The sequence below is a fragment of the Stegodyphus dumicola genome, chromosome 1, assembly GCF_044657685.1.
Source record: "Stegodyphus dumicola isolate Sdum_Otavi_A_Nest chromosome 1, ASM4465768v1".
Taxonomy (NCBI): Eukaryota; Metazoa; Arthropoda; class Arachnida; order Araneae; family Eresidae; genus Stegodyphus; species Stegodyphus dumicola.
In genome coordinates, this window is record NC_140768.1 from 193,183,803 (window position 1) to 193,210,890 (window position 27,088).

Consider the following 27,088-nt stretch of genomic DNA (forward strand, 5'->3'; position numbering starts at 1 on the left):
TCCAACAACAAAATAAAAGAATAGGTAATTCTTTAAAAATTGTAGAAACAGATGAAAGTTTCATCTTGTGAAAAAACACTAAAATCTTCTAAAGTAGGGCCCACCAGCGGCTGAGCGGTAAAGTCGCTGAACACTGGTAGTTCGGTTCGAGGTTCAAATCCCGCGAACGGGCTGGCTGTATGGGTGTTTTCGTGGTTTTCCCAATGTGTAACGTGTATACGAGTCAGTTTCCCTTAGAAAGTCCTCCACGAAAGCATCCCTCCCCTTAGGCAGATAGCCCTAGTGTGCTTTACCATAATAAACCAAACCAAACTTTCTACTGATGATTTTGTTAGGCTGTTGACAAGCATACAAAACTGGAAAAAGCATGTTACACTAATATCACTGTGAATCATAAATTTTAAAAGACCATGCACTCCACTGGCAGAATAAAAAGGAATGAGGCATAGCTAATCATCATTTTGAATCCTATCTTGCAGAACTCGTATGGCAAAAGTCCTTGGAATGGGAAAATTCTTTTGATTCTGCATTAAAAGAAATTGTAGAAATATCAAAACTAAGAACTGTGTGTGAGAAGTAAACATGAACTCTGTAATAATCTTGGTGTCATTATGATGAGACTTGTACAAGTAAAGAAATGTAAATGTTGCTTAAAAGCACAAGAAATTGGAAATAATAAACCTATCACCAGTCATGAATTATCAAAATTATCAATTGACTATTTTGGTTTCTTCATCTAAAGTTATTGAAAATGCTTTTTATAATTGCAAACATATCTCTTTCAACATTTGTAAAAATCCCACAATTTAAGTTAACAATTAAATGTTACTCACATTTTACAGAATTACTTCATGAAGCTGTTCTCTAAATTTAAGGAATAAAGTACTGTTTTTAACACTTTCATAATAAGCATCTCCTACAGAAAACATTCCTTTGTTTCTCTTCCTTAATTTGCAGACTGATACAATATTTAATTTTCTTAAATCATGTTAATTTATAAAATAAATAAAGATGAATTTTTATTTATTTAGGCTTATCTGACTACTGTTGATTTCCTGATATTTTCAGCTGCATTTTAAAGCAGTGCATATTGTGCAAATAAAAAAAGTGGTAATAAGAAAATGTTAGAAATATAGCATGGTAATAAAACAGGTATAAAATTATACAAATTTTTATAATATCAATATATTTACTACATTCTAGATTATTAAATTACAACATTTTAGAAAAAATCCCACTAACTGCTTTAGTTCAATACATAAAATTTTTATTGAAAGTCTTGCTTTTTTAGTGAACCAATACAATAAAATACAATAAGTACCTGGATAGACTTATATAGCTCTTGGCAGTCTGCAACAAAACACGATTACAATTCATAAATGAGGACAAATGGTATGCAGAAAACAGCCCCAAACTCTACATTAAAAAATAAAAAATATCAATCTAAGAAAACATTACATAATCAATTTCAAAACTTCACTTAACATTTTAAGAAGTAACAAAAGATTTCAACATATATTTTTGTTCATCCATTTTCTTAATTCGACGTTCCCTTCATTATTTATTTCCTTATATTTTAATCAAATTCCACAGCAATGCAATTATTGTTGTTGTTGTTGTCGTGCCCATATGACATGGAACAATGGTTGCTAGAGCCTGCTCCAAAGAGAGGTAATGCAATTTTTCTTCAGGTTTATATATATATAAAACTGAAGAATATTTGAAAATGCCAATGAAGTTTATTTTCAATTTTAAGACAATAAATTAAGAAGGTTAAAACAAGACCCGATTAAAATAAAGTAAGATCCTAAATACAGCATAATTTTAGGGCTTCCTTATATCTACTCTTCTAGTTTCCAGGATATGGCATCAGAACATTGCAGTGCGAACACCATAAAAGTAAATGGATCTTTATGAAAGTTGGCCACCAATTGTAAGATGAGGACAGTCTTCACAAAAGTGCCCATATACATATTAAAACCAATTTTTAACTTGAAGAAAGCAACCTTCATGAAGTTGCTGGAATCTTTATGCTGGGCCACCATTATGCAGTGATCTGATCTCCAACAGACAAATCATAAATAATGCTTTTTCTCAACATTCAGATTTTTTTCACATACAAATGAAACTGTTTTTTAAATAACATTTTATTTTTCATTATGATTAAATATACATCGCCATCAACTACATATTGATAGACTTTATATACCAGAATTACAGGTTAATTTTAGAGCCCTTAAACATCTGGGAGTGTACTCCTGCCCTTGCAGACCAGCCGAGAAAATAAGCAGGCAACAAGAAAATATGGCTAAAATATACATAGAACTACAAATAAACAACTTATCAATTCATCAAATAAACAGTTAACTCACTTACAGCATAAAAGGGAATGTTTCCATTATCCATCTATATCTTATCTTTTAAATAGTAATATCTGCTACACATCATTTGTAGACACCTCATAATAAGTAATACAATAAAAAATACTTGTTTTTAATATATTTAGTACAGCAAAATACATTAATCTATAATTATGAAATTAATGAACTTAATATTTGAAGCTTATTAATGTTTAGATGATCAATTTTTAATTGGTATTTGGCCTACATGACTTAAATGCCGTTTTTTTAAAAGTTTTATCTAATTTAAGAGGTTCCTCAATATGATTAGATTGATGATTTAATTGCTGCTAACTAAGACTAATGGAGAAAAAAAACAAAACAAAAAAAAAGGTAACTAGCTCTAAGGGGGAAATGGTCATTTATTTCATTTTCCATGACCTGTTAATACAATAACATGCAGACATCAACAACTGTGATTTCTAAATAAATGAATACAGCTAAAGCAAGCCCATTAAAAAATAATAAATAAATAAAAATTATAAAAACCAGATTAACATAAAACTACAATAAATAACATCACACATTTTTTAAATTGCAAAGCAATATACATATGGAAAGTTTATGTCTTACTGTGGAAGGTTTATTACCCCATAAATGCTTTCAACATAAAACTACAATAAATTACATCACACATTTTTTAAATTGCAAAGCAATATACATATGGAAAGTTTATGTCTTACTGTGGAAGGTTTATTACCCCATAAATGCTTTCAACATAAAACTACAATAAATCACATCACACATTTTTTAAATTGCAAAGCAATACACATGTGGAAAGTTTATGTCTTACTGTGGAAGGTTTATTACCCCATAAATGCTTTCACAACTTATAACTTATGTTTTAATGCTTCATTGAAAATGGACAGAACTATAGTTTCAAAGAACATGTTGTACTTTCTTTTCTGTAAGAGGCTTTTAAGTTTACGAATATACAATGATAGAACTATCGGCAAAAAAAAATTTTTTTTTTTTTCAAAATATTTTTCAACAATGACAAAAATACATACCAACCTATAAAAAAGACAGTTTGCATTTTATCGACTAAAATTTAAAAAAAAAAAAAAATATTCACAGCAATTTGAAAAAAAGGATACATATTTCTCAGTTGTAACAATGACAGAAAAATAATCAAAAGGAAATTTAGATTTTGATATTTCAATTTTTATAAAAGATCAACATGAACTTTAGAATACATTCTAACTCAAGGGAAAATAAGTTTAAAAAATAATAACTACACACGTACATCCTCCATTTTATAAATCTTTGTTTTTTTATAAATCTTTGCTTGCTTTTTTGGTACATCTTTGTTAATCCTTTTACAGTCAAAAGTCGTTAATCCGGACTCGTTGGGACTTCGGCGATTCCGGATTATCGATTTTTCCGGATTATAGATCAACAGTTTAAATCTGGTAAGATGGCATGCAGAAATTATAAAATTAAAAATATGAAACCGTAATTTATCAAATAAAGAACAATTATGATCTAAAGGGTATCAAAATTTACAAAAAAAAAGCTTAATATTTATTTGTTTACTTTATTAAACATTTCTTTCAATGTAAGTTGTTTAAGTTGCTTCGTTTTTTATGTGATAATACTTTCTCTTTAATTCTATAAACAGAAATTCTATTTGACATAATCAAAAGTTCAAGCTTACTTTTATAAAATTGCTCTAACAGTCTACAAAAAATAATAAGCCGGATCCAATTTGAAAATTAAGGAAAAACGCAATCTGCCAATAAGTAGAAATGTATCGGAAAAATGTAGTTTGGCTACTCGAGAAAGAAGGGGAATAAAATATAGGGTAAAATAGAAAGAGGACTTGCACTTTTCCAGTGAGCAAGAATGATGAAAAACATGAAACGGTTATTGTTCGAGATTTGCAAGAACTAACCGTTCTCCTTTCTCCTAATAAACTTAAAATAAAATAACTTTACATATAAAATTCTACAGCGTCATATTTATTTTCAAAATCCATAGAACTGCAACAAACTACAACGAAGATCAGATGGTTGCCACTCTTGCAGTGACAAACTATGAAAAGAAAATAACAAATCAGGCTGGGTTCTAACAATACTCCCACCTTTTGATTGTTGACATATACTTAATCAATCAAAACAAAATATAATAAAAAATACTGTCCATACAAATATTAAGGCTAAATAGTAAACAAAAGAAAAAATTAAGTTCTTAAATTTCTACTCTAAAATAACTCAAGTAGTGTTCAGGTTAGAAATCTAGATGGAATTTTGATTTGTCGTCCACTTCTAGTCACGACAGTCTTAATGTCCTTTGATAAATCTGCAGCTGAATTATTCTTTGGTAATTTTGAGACTAAACTGTCTTCACCCTGCATCTCAGTTTCATTTGCCTCATCTGACTCCAAAGATGAAGGTATTTCGAGAGGGAATATTCTCTGGATTGGTCGAACTAATTCTCCAGACATGGTTTTGACACGAACTACTCAAATGTTGCCATCCTTTCCGGGATATAGTTCAATTACTTTTGCTAGAGGCCACAACACCTTGCGTTTGTCATCACATTTGATAAGAACTATATCACCGATTTTTATCTGTTGAGAAATCGGCACTGTAGATGGACGTTGCACTAGCAGGCCGAGATATTCATTTCTAAATCTCTTTCTCAAGAGCTCTCGTAAATTCTGTAAACGTCTCAGTCTCTTGTTGAAATCAACTTTATCAAGATGATCCAAGTCAGAAACTCCAAAGACTGGAATTTCACCTAAAAACAAGGATGGTGTCAAAGAGATGAGATCATCAGAGTCCTCTAACACATAAGTGAGTGGTCTGGCATTCACAGTTGCTTCGCAGTCGCACAGCACACTCATCAATTCTTCATAATTCAGACATGACTGGCCTAGGATTCGACGCAAAAGCTTCTTAATCATTTGAACAAGTCGTTCCCAAAAGCCATCCCACCATGGTGCTGCGGGTGGACTGAACTTCCAATCGATCTTGTTTGTGGCGGCTTCTATCTCAATGGTATTCCAATTAATCGATCTCAAGAGATTATTGGATCCGACAAAATTGCTTCCCTTATCGCTATAAATTATCGATGGCCTCCCTCTAGGAGCAATAAATCTTCTAAGACCAAGTAAAAATCCTTGAGTTGAAAGGGACAAAATCAGTTCCAAATGGACCGCCCTGAAAACAGCACATGTGAAAAGTAAAATCCAAGCTTTTCTTTTATCCTTCAAAATTAATTGGCCAGCTAAATCAACGCCGACAATCTCGAAAACACAAGCCTCTCTAACTCTGTTTTCTGGTAGAGTAGCAGGCACAGTCTGTAGTCGTTTACCTCCATGTCTCCTGCACCTGACACATGCATATAAAGCTTTTCGAATCGTAGCTCTACTCTTCAGGATCCAAAACGTCTCTCTAAGTGTTGACATCAGTACGTGAATTCCTGCATGAGACATAGAGAGATGTTTATCAATTATCAATTTCTCCACAATCTTATGATTCTTCGGAAGTAACATCGGATAAATAAAATTTTCATGGTCTTTCCTTTCAGTCAACCTAGACTTGACACGTAAAATGCCTTCGTCATCTTTGAACACACTTATTGACTTCAGCTTCTTAATATCATCAGATGAAAAAGAATAATGTTGAATAATCTTCATGATAGATTTCTCAGCCCTTATCAATCCATAAACTTTTAACTCTCCCGATTCTCTTTCTTCTTTCCTCTTTTGGGTATTTCCTATGAATCTGTGTATCCACCCAATCATTCTAAGTATTTTCTTATACTTTGAAAAATAGCCAAAGAATTGTGAAGACATATCGCTAACATTGCTTAACGAAACTATAACTGCTTTACGTTTTTCAGAATTAACCTCTTCTTTATTATCGATTGGGATAGAACGAGGCCATTCTTCTTCCGGCAGTGCCAACCAAGGTGGGCCCTCCCACCATCTTGATTCAATGAGTTTCTTCACAGAACATCCTCTTGATGGCATATCGGCTGGGTTTTCCACACCTGGTACATGATGCCAATTTTCACGATCCGATAGGATTCTAATTTCTGAAACTCTGTTATTCACAAAAGTGCTCCAAACTTCTACGTTCTTTATCCAGAACAGTGCTGTTAACAAATTGGTCCAGTAATATTCCTTTGAAATTTCGACCTTAAGGTTCTTCTTGACAAATGATGCTAATCGCACCCCAATAAGACAAGCAAGCAATTCAAGTCGTGGTATACTTATTTTTTTCAAGGGAGCCACTCGTGCTTTGGCTTGCACTAGGGTCACTTTGACTTCTTTATTTTGACTTCTCAAATATACTGCACTTGCATAAGATCCCTGTGAAGCATCGGCAAACGTATGCAAACTAAAAGATTGTCCTTCTGTCAATGAAAGTAGTCTGGGAATCTTCACAGAGGATAACAAGGGTAATTCTTTGACCCACTTCAAGAATTTTCTTTTTATATCTTCAGGTAGCTCTGCATCCCAGCTCAATTTAGTTTCCCAGCTCTTTTGCAAGTATAACTTTGGAAGGAGTGTAAAAGGGCATGTGAAACCTATTGGGTCAAAAACTCTCTGTACAACTGATAGTACGTTTCGTCTTGTCACTGAGAGATCTGTCAAGTTGATATTAGGGATGTCACAATACAAAGAATCTTCATATTTATCCCACAGAAGACCAAGTACTTTCAATGGTTCACTCATTGTAGATTTTCCACTGTTCAGTTCTGTTTGCTCCCACCCTCTTAAGTCAAAGTTAGCACTTGCCACATTAACTGAGTTGATTTTGCAATAAAGTATTCTGCTTCTTCATTCGAATTCACTGAAGTGACACAGTTGTCAACATAGAAAGAATTTTTCAATTTTGTAGCCACTTCCTTCAAAGAAGGTTCACATTGGTCTAAATGAGAGTTGATCACTGCTCTTAAAAGAAACAGACTGAATTTTAGTCCGAAAACTACTCTGCAATGGCGAAATTTTCTTATTTCCTTTTGTTCCGAGTTTTTCCACCATAGGAATCTTAGGAAATCACGATCAGATCTTTGAACAGATATTTGAAGAAAAGCTCTTTTAATATCTGAGATAATCCCTATTTTTCCTTCCCTAAATTCAAGAAGCAGTCTAGGTATTAATTCAATTAAATTTTGACCTTTTGCTAAACAGTCATTAAGTGACAGGAAATCCTTTTGCTTGCACGAAGCGTCAAATACAGGCTTTACTGCTGTTGTACAGTTATCTTTGAAGATCGGTCTGTGGGGAAGATAATGATTGTTAACTCGTTCCTCTTCTTCTGTTACTTCTTCTATTACTCCAGATTCAAGCCATTCTTCAAACACTGCATTGTATGTTTCAAATTTATCTTTCAACATGAGCTTCTTTGTCGTGGAAATCAATCACTTTTCAACAACTTCTCTGTTATTTGGCAAAGCTTCTTTATTGTTGATCCAAGGTAAACTGACTTCATAGCGATCATCCACCCTCTTCAGAGTCTTGTGAAAGTGATCCCACACTGCTTCTTCTAACTCTGAGTCAGTTTTACTTTCTTTGGCATCTGTAATTGCCAGTGCTTCTAGCTTCCGCAAGTTTTCTATGTCACTGCTGTGAGTCAACATCGACGTTACGGTTGAAGACATGGACAAGGAGTCTCTTTCTGAAACGTTATCTTTTATCTTTCCCATGATTGTCCATCCAAGTAGTGATTCCACAGCAGTCAGCCCATTTTCTAATTTCTGAATTCTTCAGGTTAACAGAACACCTGCAATATCAGCTCCAATAAGAACTTCTATTTTCAAATCCTTTTTTCCTACATCAGATGCATGGATATTCTTCTGTCTTAGTTCTTCTATCCATGGTCCAGTCTGTAAACTGACTACTGGTCCACAAATCTTCGACTGTTCCAACAAGATTAGTCGTCTAGAAAAATCACCTCTTAGGCTTCTAACATTCACTTCATAGCGTTTGTGAATTTCTTTCTTTGTTGTTACTCCTCCAAAAAGTGCATGGATTAAAGATTCAGATCCAATTGCGTGGCACCCTATGTCTACAGCAGTTTCCTTTAATATGTATGAACGTTGCGATCCTGTATCGATAAGTGCCCTTACTGTCTTCTGCTTTTTGTTTGCATCTATATTAATTAATAGTGTTTGAAGAAACACTTCATCTAGGAAATTAGTGCTCGCAAGTGATACGTTTTGTGTTTCCTCTTCTTTATTCTTTTCAACATCATTGCTCTTTTGATTGGTGGGCAAATCCGGACACATGACACCCCAATGTCTTTTCGAGCAAATCAAACATCGTACATTTGTCTTGCATTGCTTGGCCCTGTGTCCAATTTTGAGGCAGAAGAAGCAACTCTTCTTTTTCTTAATTTCATCATTCTTTTGACTCAGAGGCATCTTCTGAGCAACAAAGCAATCTCGACTTTCATGAAATTTTTCACAGAATATGCAAGAATTCTTCTCACTATAATTGGTTGCTTTATTTTGGCCTGAGAATAAATCATTTGCTGTAGGCATGATATGTTCACTCTGGTACTTTTTATCTTTTCTACTTTCTTTCTTGGCACCCGAATCAATTCATTTAAATCCAGCTTTTGCCAAAGAAATTCTCTGCTCTCCTTCCACTTCATTCTTTAAAAACAATAATAATTGTTTTAATTTCTCAGAGTGAGAATTTTCTGCTGTAATTATTGATGCATAATTTCTAATCCAAACTCGTAAAATTTCCTCAGAAATGCAAGATTCCACGAGCGGAAACAGCATTGCAGCATATTTATCGCTTGTCATTCCTATTGACTCCAACGAACGCAAATACGACTCTAACTTGTCATACAATTCTGATATACTGCATTTTCCCTTTTGATCAGTGACATTTTTAACAATCAAACCTAATAATTCCCGAATATAGAATTCTAAAAACAATTCTTCCCTGCCAAACCTATTTTTTAAGCTTTCTATAACTTTTTCATAATTTTCGGCAGTTGCAGGGAAGCTGTTTACAATATCCTGTTTTCTCGTACCGGGTACGGTCGCTTGAACGAGATAATGCATCTTATCCTCGTTTTGAATTTCTTTATCTTCATGCATTCGCCGAAATTGCCCCCAAAACGGTAACCAATCTTTAATTTCGCCACCGAATTGTTTTAACTCAATTTTAGGTAATTTCAGTTTCCGTTTGTTCGAATTCGGCGGAACACTGCCTATGGATAGTGTCGTTTGGCGATTGAAGAATAATTCTGTTTCTACTCGTATTAAATCTAATTTTTCTTTGTATTCTTCAATTTTCGCCCATTCACTTTCAAAATGATCATTTGAGGAAAATTCCGAATTTAATATTTGAGTATCAAATGCATTAAGTTCAACAGATAAACGTTCTAAAGTAACAAGTTTCGTTTTTACAGATTTTGCATCAGGAATTTCCTTTTATAATTCTTGCAAAATTGCATTAATTGTTCTCGTAAAAGACACTCTGACAGGTTTTCATTTCTCAAGTAACGATTCCATTTCAATAAAAATAAATTCAATAAAGTCAAATAGAATTAAATTCGATAAAACCAACAAAATTACCTTGACTTGTTTTACCGATCATGTCCAGGTCATCAAAATTGTTCGAGATTTGCAAGAACTAACCGTTCTCCTTTCTCCTAATAAACTTAAAATAAAATAACTTTACATATAAAATTCTACAGCGTCATATTTATTTTCAAAATCTATAGAACTGCAACAAACTACAACAAAGATCAGATGGTTGCCACTCTTGCAGTGACAAACTATGAAAAGAAAATAACAAATGAGGCTGGGTTCTAACACATGCATACATGAACACATACATCCATACATATATTTCTGGATCTGGTCTTGATAACAGAACAGTATCGATATTACATTAGTACCTAGAGCTGTACATATGATTTGGTGACATTCTGTAGCTGACTTTTAGCAACAGAACTGGAAGTAAATGATCATTCTAATCTGGTAGCATTATATTTCTATTTCAGATACCTAGTACTTAATGATAACTATACTTTTTTACAAATTTCCCAAAACAGTATTTTAAAGCAAGTTTTTTTCTTTCAAATGCCAAAAATCTAACGCCAGTTGACTTCATAACTTAATAGTTCATATAATTATTTTAGGTACTTCTTTCCAACATTTTCCTTTATGTTCTCTCTTGCAATAAATCAGACTTGATTCTTTTCCTTTTAAAGCTGAAGATCTTTCATACAAAGTATATATAGATGATATATACAGTGTCTCACAAAAGTGATGGGACACTTGTGCTTTACAAAAGGAAACTGTAATAAAATTAATTAAAAATACATGTAAAAATTTTTTGTGGGTGTGTTTCATACTTAAATTTAGTAACAATTATTACATAACATACATTTTCTCAAAATATTAAAATATTAATTTAATAAAAATACAATTGTTTAGAACAGAGCAAAAAATGGCTCACGTAAGTGATGGGACACTACGTACCATGCAAGAAAAATTGTCTGAAGTAAGCAATAAAAATATCTTTTGGGGTATTTATTTTTACTCAAAAGCAATTGGCAATAATTTATAAAATCGTCTGCAGTCTTTCTCTCCAGTTTGTTTTGGAATTTTTGTGTTTTTTAGCTCTGTGCAGCCATGAATGCTAAACGAAAAGAAACTTTGCCTGAAATTCGAAAATTAGTTACTAATTTGCATACTGAACGTGAAAAATCTATTAGAGAAACTGCTGAAACAGTTAACTTCAGACATTCAACAGTTTTCAATATCATTAAACGATATAAAAAGAATCATATGATTCAGGATAAAAAGAAGAACTGGCCGACCATCAAAGCTATCCAAGGAAATAAAGTGAATTATCGTTCGAAATATTAAAAAAAATCCAAGAATGAGTGCTCCTAAAGTTGCTGCTGATTTACAAGCATTATATGGAATAATTGTTAATCCTGAGACTATTAGAAGAGTAATTCGATCTACTGGATATCACGGTAGAGCAGCCAGGAAACAATTCTTCCTAAGTGAAAAGAATAGAAAACTCAGACTGGCTTTCGCAAAATCCAACATAAAAATAAGAATTCTGATTATTGGAATGAAGTTATATTTGCTGATGAGAATAAATTTAATATATTTGGTTCTGACGGTAGAATCTTGGTGTGGAGAAAACCCAGAGAAGAATTTCGCAAACAGAACTTGGTGCCAACAGTAAAACATGGTGGAGGAGGAGTTATGGTATGGGGGTGTATGTCGTCCGCTGGAGTTGGTAATCTTGTTTTTATTGACAGTATAATGGATCAGTACATGTATATTGACATTTTAAATCAAAATTTGAAATCTTCAGCACGAAAATTGAACCTTCATAACGATTTTAAATTCTGCCAGGACAATGACCCCAAGCACACTGCTTTGAACGTTAGACTCTGGCTGCTGTATAACTGTCCTGAAATAATAAAAACACCACCACGATCTCCAGACTTAAATCCCATAGAGAATATTTGGCAAGAATTGGAATCAAGAATTCGCAAACACACCATTTCTTCAAAATAACAATTAAAATCTGTGCTTCAAGAAGAATGGGGTAAAATCACTCCAGAAATCACAAAAAAATTAGTCGAATCCATCCCAAGAAAATTAAATCATGTTTTAAAAGTAAAAGGAAATCCAACAAAATATTAAAACCTTTTAAAAAGTAAAGTTTTTGGATAAATATTCGATGGAAAAGTAAGTGTCCCATCACTTATGTGAGCCATTTTTTGCTCCATTCTAAACAATTGTATTTTTATTAAATTAATATTTTAATATTTTGAGAAAATGTATGTTATGTAATAATTGTTACTAAATTTAAGTATGAAACATACCCACAAAAAATTTTACATGCTTTTTTAATTTATTTTGTTGCAGTTTCCTTTTGTAAAGCACAAGTGTCCCATCACTTTTGTGAGACACTGTAGTTCTTTGAGCTTTCTGTTCTGTCAGTTGTAGATTTCCAGTTTTGGAAATCACTAAGTTGGATTTTGATGGACTGCAAATACACAAATGTACATATTTGCTTGTTTCTGAAAATATGAGCCAGTTTCTTTCTTCCTTGATTCTATTTGTTTTTATGCAGTAAAAGATGTGAAAAATGAGCTTAAAATGCTAATATTCTCAATACTTAGAAACGAACTCAATTTAAATACAAACTGACAGAAAAATCATACAAAATATTTCTTTTCTCTAAAAATAAGAATAAATAATAATAATAATAATAATAAATAAATTATCAAATAAAAAATTACACTCACTCTTGCCATTTAATAAAAACCAAGCTCTTATTATTCAAATGTACTTGAAAAAGAAATGCATAAAACCAGTTATTGCCAAATAGTTTTCCACCAATTCCAAAGGTTTCAAAAACACTTTTACACATTCAAATTGAAATATTTACAGTTACTTTGAGATCTGTTGGCTGGAACAATATTATGGTCTAACCATATTACTGTGTGCATGCCATGAATACTTAAATGACTTTATATTCTTAAGCAAAATCTTTTATCATGACTATTCTTGTTTTTTCAAAAAAATAACTCACAAAAGTGACTGATAAGGATCTTATCAGATGGGCCAAAATATGGGAGGGGTCTTACACTGAGCTTATTAAAATGTTTGTTAGTGTTTGCACATTTTAACATTATACGTAATAAAGAATCTAATACCATCATTATAATTTTAAAAGATTAAAACTATTATTTAGTTTCTGATAGATGCATGTAAAGGTCAATTGTAGTTATGTATGCAACATGAAAATGGAATAAAATAAATGTTGAATTTTCTCTGAAACATTAAACTTTTAATTTAAATGCATTCTGACACAGAACCACAAGAATTTCTGGTTGGAGTAGAGAGAAGGGTAACACTTGTATTATCGCGAATTTGTTGTTTCATTTTTCGCCAAGTTGTTTCATTTATGGTAGCCTGAGTACTTGAATGTTATAGAAACCCTATCATGATGTAATCAGTTGCATAATTGCAGTAAATTCATAAGGGCTTGTGGTGCGTGTGTTGGTTAGGAAGAATATTGCTTGTTTTGTGCTTTAGACCGTAAAATGGCTGAATGTGTTAAGATAAATTTAAAGTTTCTATACAATTTGGAAAGAACTTTACTTGACTGGTGTGTAAGTGAACGTTGACTTAGTACCATTATTAGGTGCCCTGTTTGTAGGAAGGAAATGCATATGGTCGAACATTGGAAATGTGTGCGGTCGAACGTCGCTATGGAGGATATATTTAACTCTTATTTTGTGAATTTATGTGTTTGGATGCTGTTAAGGAATTTTGTTTGACTGAAGATGTGTTAATTCATAAATAAGGTAAATGGATATTTCCTTTGTGTAGTGCAAAGATGAATTTCCTTTTTTATGATATTTCATTGTTTAAATTAAAATGTAGTTTATTGAAATTATATATTTTTTTGTTGGCTGCTCCTTTGACTTTTAAAGTGAATATAGTTTGATGCGTACATGGACAAAGGAAGTGCACAATGCCTAGCTTGTGCAATTCTCTGATGATTTTTTACGTGAAAATAGGTCGATGTGTACATGGATGAAGGGAGTGTGCAGTGCCAAGTTTATGCAGTTCTGGGATTTTTTTTTTTTAAGTGAAAATAGGTCGATGTGTACATGGATATCAAGTTTGTACAATTCTTTGTCTTGTTATTTTGGCTTTACAAACTTGGTATCCATGTACTGCCAAAAATCGCCAATTTTCGCCAAGGGGTACCCGTAAATATATTTCTACCAAATTTCTCCCCTACAATGGAATTACTTTCTTTACATGCTACATTAATAGCACTTGAGGAGTTCCAGTATGTTGTTCAAAATATGCAATGGTCTGTAAATACATTTAATTGGGAAACACTGATATAGACTATTGCCCCTTGTTAGTGAATTTTACTGTCATCTTTAATTTTCTTTTTAATGCAAGTGATAAAGTAAATTCAGAAGAGAAAAAGTGCATAATATATGTCTCCTAAAGCATTATTTATAAATTGTACTAATGGTACAAAACTTAACGAGCAAACATTGTTTTTATATGCGTCACTTTGGAAAAGATGGTACGAGGCATAATTAGGCAACACTTAATTTTTTTATTTTATTTATTCCAGATTGAATTTATCCAAAATGAAAATATTAATACCAGAAAGAATTTCCAAGTGTTATAATCAAAGCTAAACTGAAGGAATATATAAATTTGAGAAATGGGAAATATTTAGTTTCTCTCAAAATGTGGTAATTTTGAAACTGTAATCAATCTTTATAATTTTTTTTAAAATGAAATACTGTCTCATTCACAAAAAATATTATTATTATAAATCCTAATAGAGTCAAATGTCATTAATTTCGACACCCATAATCCAGAATGATCTATAATCCAGAACTCAAACCTACAAACTTTCTGCGCATGCGTGCGTTTACGCATGCGCGCAAGATCTTTACGGCTGCGCATATGCATGTGCGCATAATATGTTTACGCATGCGTGTTTAATGTATAACGGACGTTATAAGCTAAAATTATCTAATTATCTATTTTAGTTAATGTTGCAGATTGCGTTGTTCCTTAATCTTCGAATTGGATCCGGCTTATATTTTTTGCAGACTGTTTGATCAATTTTATAAAAGTAAGCTTGAACTTTCAATTATGTCAAATAGAATTTCCGATACTGAAGCTCCCAAACGATCTACAAAGCGAAAGTATGTTTCGATGTCCATCAAACAAAAAGTGGAATTGCTGCAAAAAAAAAAAAAAATGGATAAAGGCATATCCTTTGTTTATCTAACCATCACGAAATCTGTTTATCAATTTCATGCTGCTCTGCGTGTGTGTGTTGTGGGGGGGGGGGGGAACGTGGCGGCGCACAATGAACTGGAAGTTGATCTGTCAGCACTATCCTTATCTTCAGGGCAGATGTTTTTATTTTATTTGGCTTATAATTCCTTACTAAATGTAGTATTTCATCTTGATGTACTCCATCTTTGATATTATTTAAATCAAATTCCACGTCATTACAATTCGCTTCAGATAGCGAAGAAAGTGACACAGGGGTTATTGAAAACGAAAAAATTTCGATTGACAAATTACTCGGTATTCTCGACACAGCAATTATAGGACTTGAACAGCGGAACTTTGTAACTGAACAAGAAATTATGTCTGTTTATAGAATTAAAGAAAAAGTATTATCACATAAAAAACGAAGCAACTTAAACAACTTACATTGAAAGAAATGTTTAATAAAGTAAACAAATAAATATTAAGCTTTTTTTTTTTTTTTTTTTTTTTTTGTAAATTTTGATACCCTTTAGATCATAATTGTTCTTTATTTCATAAATTATGGTTTCATATTTTTAATTTTATAATTTCTACATGCCATCTTACCAGATTTAAACTGATGATCTATAATCCGGAAAAATCGATAATCCGGAATCGCCGAAGTCCCGACGAGTCAGCATTAACGACTTTTGACTGTACTTACTAATTTAACAAATGCAAAAGGTGAATAAAATTTTTCATCAAAATGAACAAAACAAAGCCACACGTGAAGCACATTCAGCCTACACCGAAGCAATCAAGGCATGCATCTCCTCTTTGCTCCTTTACAAAATGTTTGGCAAAATTCTGTATTCCTGCATAAATTTCATAGCAGTTTCTTCCACTGTTGTCAAATTCCACAAGCTCATACTATTTTAAAACTAAGTTAGAGGTTAAAAAATATCATGATTTGTTTATAAAAAGCCTTTGAACCTGGAATACAAAAAAAAAAAAAAACACAAAAATTTTCAATTATTTTGCTTTAAGTAAAACACTGATTGGCTCTACTCTTATATGTGCCCTAATTTCACCAAATGTGGTGATATGTGTTTTGCGCTCGTTTTTTGTGCCATTGTGTGTTATATGGCAACCCTGTTAACGTTGAAAAATCTTTGGATGGGGTGGTTTAATTGCTCGTTTTTTCATGTCATGCGTGTTTTGAAATGGCCTATGTTGCAATGATAGACATGGAGGCAAGATTTCAGTCATGTATTTTAGATTGTGTGCAAAGTAAATTTAGTATTAAAAGGTATGGAGTTGTTAACAAGTCTTTTGTTCATGGGTGTGTTTATGAGGATTGAAGTGTATTTTTGGAATTTCTGTGGGACTTTTAAAACGGAGTCCGAAATGCGGAGCTGCTATGAGAACTCGGAAGAAGAAGGGCGTTTCTGTTCTTGTGTGGGTTTGCAGTTAAATGGTTGCTGGTAAAGTATGTGGCTGTCAGCGGAGTTTAAGATTTGGATTGTGGTTTTGGTGTAGTAAGTTAACTTTGGAGGAAGTTTTTATCATTACTTTCAAAATTTTGAACCTCAGAAAGACGTGATATAGCAAAATCGTGAAACTTTTCTTCAGAGACGTTAAGTGACTGGCACAATTTTATTCAGGAATGTATTATGGTAAGTGCATTTTATTTTACAGTTTTTATTTTGTAGAATGTTATGTTCATTGTTTTTTACTATGAATTTTTGTTGCTATTGTTGTTTTTTGAATTGTTTGTAATTTAGTTTAGTTTATTTTGTTGATTTGTGCACAATGCCTTGATTGTACTATTTGCAGAATTTTTTTAAGTTTAAACAGATTGGTGTATTCTTTGAAATTTATTGTTGTTACGTTAATTTATTGAAGTGAGATGTGTGTAGTTCGTAGATTCCTTCGCTGCCTAGAATGTGCAATCCATAGATGTTTTTTTAAGTTAAAACATATCGCTGTGTACATGGATTCTAGTCAAATATTTTTGGTTAGAGACTTTATGTTTTTGCTATCTAAATTTTTTGTTTCTGTTTCGGATTTTTAGCTTAAATTATGTCTTCAAAATGTGCATGTGCAAAAACCGCATTTTTAAAGACATTTTAGGATTAAAATTCGAAATGTAGACAAAAAATTTAGGTAGTAATATGGCGGCATGGAGTTTCTTGACAAAAATGTTTGACAAGAAATTTGGCGACCTGAGGGCGCATATAAGAGTAGTTCCAATAAATCATTTATCATATATTTAACTGTGATTAACAGTTTTTATTGACTACCACTGTTTAGTTAGAAAAAAATTAAATTTCCAGATAACTAGGTATTTATGAGGCACCTTTGGAACTCGAGGCTCTTGGCAGCTGCCAAGTTTGCCAGTCACTTAACCCACCAGAGTGTGTACATGTAGTAGAGGTAGTGGAATAGCTAGAAATAGGACAGCTGTTGATTGTCTGCTCTTGGCAGCCTTTTTGATGGGGAAACATAAGGATCGATCATATGGGTCTTCTGAGCAAAAAGATGAACCTAGATTTATTAGATTACAGAACAGCTTACTGTAGTTATCTGTTAAGAGAATGAATATCTTTGTAAAGGACTAAAACATTCCCAAAAGGGCTTTAAAACTGGAAACTGGTTCATATTACTGGTTACAAATGTGGTTACAAAAATGGTTCATATTCACATCAGGCATGCATGACAGAGAAAAATCGCTTTTACATAGTAAAGCTTTTTCATTGCAAAAGAGATTTGAAAAGCTTTGTGTTACTGATATGCTTTCTTTATTACATTGAAACTTCTGAATTAAAAATATTAATGTTAATTATGATTAGAGTGACATAAATAAGGAAAAGTTTCTATTAAGAGAGCTATAATAATTCATAATTTTATTTCTATTACTGCTTGGAAAGATGAAATAGTGAGGTGGAATAACAATTGGGTAAAAGTATATTTAAGGATACCCCTTGGCGAAACATAGATACCAGTTTGTGCAATTCTTTGACTTGTTACTTGGGCTTGCGTAGCAGCGATTTTTGCGTCAAAAATTGTTGCTGTGCAAGTCAAAATAACAATGAAGTTAAATAAGTAAAAAGGAAATTCATCTTTGCACTACACAAAGAAAATATCCACTTACCTTATTTACGAATTAACACGTCTTCAGTCAAACAAAAATTCCTTAACAGCATCCAAAAACTTCCTAAAATTATCTGAACTAGAATCTGTATACTGGCGTCGCTACATAAATTCACAAAATAAGAGTAAAAAATATCCTTCATAACGATGTTCGACCATACGCATTTCCTTCGTACAAAGAGGACACCTTATAATGGCTACTAAGTAAACCTTCATTTATACACCAGTCAAGAAATGCTTTTTTCCCCTTCATTCTAAATCATACAGAAACTTCAAAGTATTCTTACCATATTCGGCCATTTTACCATCTAAACCACAAAACAAGCTTCCTAACCAAAACACGCAACCACAAGCCTTTACGAATTTACCGCAATGATTACGTCATAATAGGGTTTCCATAACACTGAACTACTCAGGCTGCCATAAATGAAACAACAACTTGGCGATAAATGAAACAGCAACTTTGTGATAATACAAGGTGTACCCTAAAGTCAACTCTAACCGACAACTGTTTTGAATTTTTATAATTTATTGTACAACGCAGTTTACAGATTACATTCCAAATATTGCAATACCATTCCAAAATTTCCTCCCGAATGTTGTAATACTTGTCGTGAGAAGAATTTTTCTAAATAAAAATTAGTTAAGAAACACTTAAGATCATAAAATGAATATCTGGCATTTAAGATGTAGGGCTTTTCTTATTTTGCATAACAAATTTATTTTAAATTTTCCTGTACTCAACTTCTCAACTTCCCCTCACTTATCTCGCCAGGATGTAAATTTAAAGTTCAGTGAAGTGTTATTTAAACGTGTGATTATCTCAATTTATTCAGAGCGTGTTTCGCTAGCCTAGCGCATGTTTCATTGTTATTTTGCAATCATGCTAGTAAGCCTCTTGGCCTTATCAGTTTAGTATCATGCCGGTTAGATTTCTGTGAGTCCATCTTTTAGGAGTAATTTTGAAGTGCATTCTTGCACTCATTTATTTTTTTCAGAATTTGATTTGTATTCTAGTTTCCGTTTAGTTATCGCCGCAAGTGAATGGTGTTTTGTAACACACGAAGTCCGTGCTTTCTATTAATTTAGTTTGATTTAATAAAGGGTTATTTTGCATCTTTCTCCTGTGATGATATTTAATTCACTCCTGTGCGAGAATTTGCCAGGTTCGTTGTAGGATCTAGGTTAGTGTATGTGGACAAGTAGAGATAAATCTTACAAGTGACGCCTGAATTTTTCCGAACTCATGGCTAACAACAAAGGTGCAGCTGAGTTAGCTCCATCGACATTGCAAACCCCACTGGCTCCTGGAAATATAATTTAAGGCTTTGGATATCTGGTGGACACTATGAGGGCCTCCATGAAACCCTCAGTGATATTTGATGGAAGACCGTTGGTAACTAACTTCCTAGAAATTTTAGATAATCACTTTTTACTCTATCCTGTCTCTGATGTACAAAAGATCATGATAGCCACGATCACCTTGCGAGAACAGGCACGAAGTTGGTTTAAAGGCATTGGAAAATTTCGATTGGGAGAAATTGGAAGCCCCACTTATACATTCGACAATTTTAAAGCCGTGCTACTAAAAACTTCTCCCGTGGTGAAGGATACAGCTAGGTTTGAAGCTGAATTGTACAGCAAGTACCAATTTAAAATTGAAAAATTGTCTAATTTCATCTTACGCAAGGTCCAAGTCACAAATTTGTTACATGATAAAAAGCCCGACGAAGAACTAATCCAAATTATATTGCCTCGACTACTGCCGCAAGTTCAAGATTATATATAGGTCAGAAACCCCAGCACTCTAGAACAATTGTTCAAGCTGGCGGTCAAATTCGAGAGTAGGAGGATAGCAGAAAGTACGCGTACGAGACGTTTTGGCCAAAGACCAAACGGACAGTTTTCCAGGCCATATGTGGAAAAACCAAAAACATTTTAGAGCGGGAATAAATTTCAAGATAAAAAGAAAGGCAATCATCAAAATAGGCTGCAAGATTAAAAAAAGAGGGCAGTTAAGAAGGATTTAAACTAGGACGGGTGGCTGCCGAAAAAGGGGTACAGTCACCTCATTTGAATAAAAATCCCTCAAATGTTCAATTGAATACTGTGATAATAAAAAATTTGTCTTTACCTGTAATTCATATTCGAATAAATAAGGTGCCAACAGAGGCCTTGGTGGATACGGGAGAAGCAAATTTTCTGCCAGAACAATTCTTTTGAAATAATTTTAAGAATTATAGATTATTTAAAACACAAAACACCAAAGTCATTGCAGCGCGGGGCAAACATTGTTCATGTATCAGTAAAGCAACGTTTAATGTAGAGATAAAAAATAAAAATCAAAATTTTTTTTTTTTTTTTTTTTTTTTTTTTTTTTTTTTTTTTTTGTAGTGCAAAATCTGCAAGTTTCAGTAATTTGGGGAACAGAATTTTTAAAAACAGTGGGAGCCGAAATTAATTTTCAGAACGAAACTATGCAACTCAACATGAAGCCGAGGGAAGTACAAGCTGTGGAGCCTCTGGAACTCAACCTGGAACATGTAAAAGTAGAAGACAGAAGAAAACTACAAGAACTGGTAAGACAGTTTTCTGATACACCTGGCCTCACTCAGATAGTTCAGCATTGAAATTAAGTTAAAAAGTGAGGAGCCCGTGAAGGGCAGGCCATACAGATATGATCGCGTTAAGGAAAAGATCATTGAGGAGCATATTCAGCACATGCTCGAAAATAAAATTATTATAAGTAGTCCTTATGCAGGTCCTGCAGTTCTGTGTAGGAAAAAAAATTATCTACCAAATTCAAATTTTAAAAAGCCTGAAGGCTAGCTACCAACTACAGGAAGCTTAATAGCTTAACCAAATACCCCATTTATCCTCTACCTATAATTGAGGAAGTGATCAGAAACATTAGATCTACCAAATACATGACCACCATAGACCTTACCTCAGGGTATTTTCAAATAGCTATGAAACCAGAGAACGTAACAGCCTAAAACAGCTTTTATCACTAAATCAGGAACTTATGCTTTCCTGAGAATGCCTTTTGGCTTATGTGGAGCCCCTGCAACTTTTCAACACACCATGGACATTATATTAAGACCTGTCCTCGGGAAATCAACATTTAATTATCTCGACGATATAATTGTTTCAAGTGAAAATATTGATGAACACGTAAAAGAATTGTACGAAGTTTTTACATTAGTAAGAGACACAGGCCCAAAAATAAATGTGAGTAAGAGTAAGTTCGTGGCAGAAGAACTAAAATACTTAAGATACAAAATTTCAAAACGCGGAAGACTCTAAAGTAACTGTGATAAAGAATTATCCACCGCCCAACACTGCCAAAAAGCTCTCTTCTTTCTTAGGCATGTGTAGCTATTATACTACATTTATAAAAAAACTTTGCACAAATAGCGGAACCACTCTTAGAATTGAAAGAAAAAAAAAGCCAGTATTTCATGGTCAGCTGAGGCAAACACTGCACTTGAAAGACTAAAAGCTGCACTAATTCAAGCGGTGGTCTTAAAACTCCTGGAGAGGGATGAAAATCTCGAAATTTCGGCTGATGCTTCGGATTTCGTTGTAGGTGCGGTTTTGGCACTGAATAAACAGCCTGTGGCATATTTTTCAAAAACACTGACTCAAAGAAATTATACTGCAATGAAAAGAGAAACTTTGGCCGTACTTTTAGTCGTACAGAAATTCAGAGTTTATTTTGGTAAGGCACCGATAGTCATGTATTCATATCACGCCACCATGGGACGACTATACTCCGGCAAAAACTTAAGTCCCTAACTCATAAGATGGGCATTAAAGTTGCAAGAATTCAACTTAATAGTTAAACACACAACGGGAAAGGAAAATATTGCGGCAGACGCATTATCTCGAATAAAACTGGATGAAGAAGGAAAACAAATAAAATGCTCCATATTAACATCAAAAGTATTAGATTCCAGAGAAACAATTATTTCCAAGTTAAAAAAGGATCCAGAATATAGGCATACTTGCAAGACCCGGATAATTTCGAGCATCCGGATATAGTAGCTATAAGGAATAGAGCAGCAAACTATGAAATAGTCGATAAACTATTATTTTATACTAAAATAACAAATGAGAATAGTGAAATAAGGCCAGTTATTCCAGCCGGGATGTGACTCAGTATTTTAAAGGAATTGCATGACACGGTTACAGCTGGACACCAAGGTATTCGTAAAACAGCACAAAGAGTACACGAGGTGGTTTTTTTCCCGCAACTTCAAAGAGTGGTAACCGAATATGTCAGGTCCTGCCATACATGCCTGTTAGCTACTTTTCCTAATAAATTAACTGAAATAGATCATCTGGGCCCATTTCCAAAAAGTGAAAGAAATAGATATTTACTAGTGATAGTGGACCATTTCTCAAAATGGTTAGAAATAGTCCCCCTTAAAAGAGCCTCGGCAAAAATTGTAGCCGATTCTTTTCTAAATAAATACATTTTAAAATATGGTGCACCACTTAGGGTGATATCAGATAACAGCCCCAATTCGTTTGTCAAATTTTAGAGGAGCTATGTGCAGGGCTTGGCATCTGCCACCTTAAGATGGCCCTGTACACACCGCAGTCAAATATTGACGAGCGCGTAAACAGAAACATAGTTAAAATCATTCGGAGCTATGTAAAAACGTATCACCGACGATGGGATGACTGTGTAGATATGATACCACAGGAAAGGCCCCTTGTGAACTCTTTCCGGGGAGGAAGATAGATAAATTAGATAAATTATTTAGATATATTAGATAAATTATTTTTTATCCAGAAAAAAGGGGCAGAATTTAAACAAAAAGACATTCAAAAATTAATTAATGATGTAATCAAAAATTCAGATGTAGCTAGAGAAAAACAGTCGCTCTACTATAATAAGAAAAGACGTTATTTTAATTTTAAACCTGGTGATAAAGTACTGAGAAGAAAATATGCCTTGTCTTGCGACCCACTCAAAAAAGTGTCAAAATTTTTCTAGAGATTTGAAGGTCCTTATGTGATTAAATGTATTTGTGGATCAGTTTTATATTTAAAAGGAAGCAAAGAGGACAAGATTACTGCCAAGGTAGATCAAATGAAAAAATATCATGATCGTAACGACATGCCTATTTTTAAAGATCTTTTTCAGGAAACTTCAAACATAGGAGAAGTGCCCTCAACAGCACAAATCGTTCTTCCAGGAACCAAAAGGAATGAAGACAGAGTCTTCGAGCCAGATGGAAAGAAGCTGCGACTTCGAGAACCTAGATGTATGAATAAACGCAAAATAGAAAAGCCCCATAAGAAAAATAAGGTCCCGAGAAAGAAAAGGGAGACTAGACCCCACACAAGATTGACAAGCAAGAGATGAAACAGCATTTGAGACATCAGAACTTACGATGCCAGCCACTAAGAAAGGAAGTCAAGAATAAGTTAGCGCCTCAAATTCCCCATAGGGAAATGTCCATTAGAAGAGGAGCCGTTAAACAGAAGAAAATACCTAAGAAATGGAGGTCCAATGAAAAATTCTCCGGCTAGTCCAAGGAGGTTCCTCGTCCACAACCAGAAAGCGTCCAGCGCACGCAGAAGTAGAACATAGTCGAAAGACACCAGTGTGGGATTGAGGCATCAAAAGAAAACAGCCGACAACGGAGAGCAATGGAAACGGGCAAAGTCGCCAGAGGATACGGGTGAGACCCTCAGTCAAGTTCTATCATGGGAAGACGTCATCAAAAAGAGAATGACAGAGTACGCCAAACAAAAGATAAGTCAAAATTATTCTATTTAAATTTATTTTAAAATCTAGTATGAAGTTGGTTGAAAATATTTCTGTCAGTTTTGCCTCGGGAAGAGGACAAGATTTGTTTAATTTAGCAAAAAGCTTACAATTTTGAATTTAGGAAGAGTTTACAATTTTGTATTTAGCAAAAAGCTTACAATTTTGTGTTTGAAAAAAAAAAAAAAGCTAAAAAGATTTTTTTTGCATTATTGTTATTATGCAAGTAATTTAAAATTGTTCTATTAAGCAAGTAGATTTAAATGTTTATGAAAAGTAAGAAAGTTTAGCAAACAGTTTAGCAAAAGTTTATCTTCCCCATGTTAGAATGAAATGTTAACTTTGGTTGTAGAGACTGTGGTAGGAAAATGTTTGTATGATATCAAGAAAACGAACTTCGTTGCTGAAAGTGTTAAAATTCATGCATGTAATTAATCTATGCTTATTTTTCAGCGGAGTAAAGTAAGAAATTGAATATGTAAAAATGTTTGAATTCTGAATTACTTAAAGTATTTTGCATGCTTAAAATTTTGTTTTAAATGAAAGAGTAGTCTATGCTACTGATGTTAAGTACTAAAAAGAAGTTAACATAATTTGAGAATGAATGTAATTTAAAAGATTAGGCTCTTCAGACAACACTGTTAATTTTCACTAGCGTTAGCACCTCAGGCGGAGATTTGATTGTAAGGTGTCTGTCTAGGTCAAGTTGGTTCAATTCTAACAAGTAAATGTGGGGTAGTCGGTAAGTGTTTTACTCATTTTACATAAAGCACGCTCGCATTTTGCGGTACACTATGCTGGAGAGCAAGGAGTTTCAAGGTTATTTAGAAAGATTGAATTGAGTAAATGTAGAAAAGGGTTGAACTGTTAAAATATATATGTATTAAAAGTGTGGCAAATGTAAGATATATGTAAGCACGTACTAAACTTTTTTCCTTCCAGGATACCTGGAAAGAGACAGAACAAGAATTGCTTAAGAGAGAAGATATTGTAATTATGTGCCACATTTTTGCATCTGTAAAAACCTTTAAATTTAGTTAAGATATAGATTAAGATTGTAAAGGTGAACTCACGTGTAGATTTAGAATTTAGCTATCTTATCCAGGCTTTTAAAGCCTTGTTATGCGATAGTTTAATGCTGGCGAGGGAAATTGTAGAGTTTTTCTTATTTTGCATAACAAATTTATTTTAAGTTTTCCTGTTCTCAACTTCCCCTCACTTCTCTTGCCCAGATGTAAATTTAAAGTTAAGTGAAGTGCTATTTAAACGTGTGATTATCTCAGTTTATTCAGAGCGTGTTTCGCTAGCCTAGCGCACATTCCGTTGTTATTTCACGGTTACGCTAGTAAGCCTCGGTAAAAGTATATTTTAGGGTACCCCTTGACGAAACTTGGCGATTTTTGGCCGTACATGGATACCGAGATTGTACAATTCTTTGATTTGTTATTTTGGCTTGCGTAGCGGCGATTTTCGCGCCAAAAATCACAAGCCATAACAACAAGACAACGAATTGCATAAACTCGGTATCCATGTACACATCGACCTATTTTCACTTTGAAAAAAATCCCAGAATTGCACAAAAATGGCATTGCGCACTTCCTTGACTTTATCCATGCACACATCGACCTATTTCCACTTGAAAAAAATCAGAGAATTGCACAAACTAGGCTCTGCGCACTCCCTTTTTCCATGTACACATCGAAAAATATTCACTTAAAGCTGCCAAGAAAAAATATACTAGCTGTCAAGAAAAAATATATAATCTGAATCAATTACATTTTAAATCAAACAATGAAATAACATAAAAAAGGAAATTCATCTTAACACTACACAAAGGGAATATCTGCTTACCTTATTTAGAAATTTATGCATCTTCAGTCAAACAAAATTCCTTAACAACATCCAAACACTTTTTAAAATTATCTGGACTAAAATCTGTATACTGGTGTCGCCACATAAATTCACAAAAATAAGAGTAAAAAATATCCGATATTCGACCATACACATTTCCTTGCTCCAAACAGGACACTTAATAATGGCTACTAAGTAAACCTTCATTTACAGACCAGTCAATTAATGCTTTTTTTCCCTTTTGTTCCAAATCCTACAGAAACTTCAAATTAATCTTACCGCATTCAGCCAATTAACCATGTAAACTACAAAATAACAAAAGACTTATCCAACGCACACAAACCTTTACTCAAAATCCGACACACACTTTCCAAATTTTTTTCCACGATTCAAATTCACCGCATCCAATTACATCATAATAGGGTTCCATAACATTCAACTACTCAGGTTGTCATAAATGAAACAACTTGGTGATAAATTAAGCAACAGCTTTGCAATAATACAAAGGGTACCCTAAAGTGAACTCTAACCGTAAGCCTCTTAGCCTCATCAGTTTAGTATCACGCCAGTTAGATTTCTGCGAGTCCATCTCTTAGGAGCAATTTTGAAGTGCGTTCTTGCACTCGTTTAATTTTTTCAGAATTTGATTTGTATTCTAGTTTCTGTTTAGTTACCACCGCAAGTGAACGGTGTTTTGTAACGCATGAAGACGTGCTGTCTGTTAATTTAGTTTGATTTAAGAAAGGGTTATTTTGCACCCTTATCCTGTAATGGCATTTAATTCACACCCGTGCAAGAATTCGCCAGGTTTATTGTAGGATCTAGGTTAGTGTATGTGGACAAGTACAGATAGATCTTACAAAGAAATCTTACTGTAGTCTACGGAAGAATAACTGAAGTAATGAAACAAACGTATGATGAACAAATATATGATGAACAATGGATAAGTAGCTACAAGCTGACACCCAAAAATGGATAAGGCAAGAGTATAAAGATGATGATCATGATGTAGAAATTTTACTTTTGATTTATTAAAATGAATGGCTGTAGTAAGTTATGTTACTTATACCACTGTTTAATTCAACACGACGAAGTATACAAGGAATCTGTCAAAGAGAAGGGATGCTTTTATGAAGAGCTTTCTCTG

The 27,088-nt window shown here is 33.4% G+C and overlaps 1 protein-coding gene across 5 annotated transcripts in view; it reads right to left on the reverse strand.

The window, feature by feature from the left end:
• Positions 1 to 27,088, reverse strand: part of NitFhit (ntrilase and fragile histidine triad fusion protein NitFhit) — a 78,180-nt gene that overhangs the window by 46,200 nt on the left and 4,892 nt on the right. For all 5 annotated transcript variants that reach the window (XM_085824337.1, XM_035363695.2, XM_035363696.2 and 2 more), the window contains one exon: positions 1,322 to 1,416. In XM_085824337.1, the coding sequence (XP_085680463.1) occupies positions 1,322 to 1,416 (95 nt within the window). Of the gene's footprint in view, positions 1 to 1,321; positions 1,417 to 27,088 lie in introns of those variants that run through there.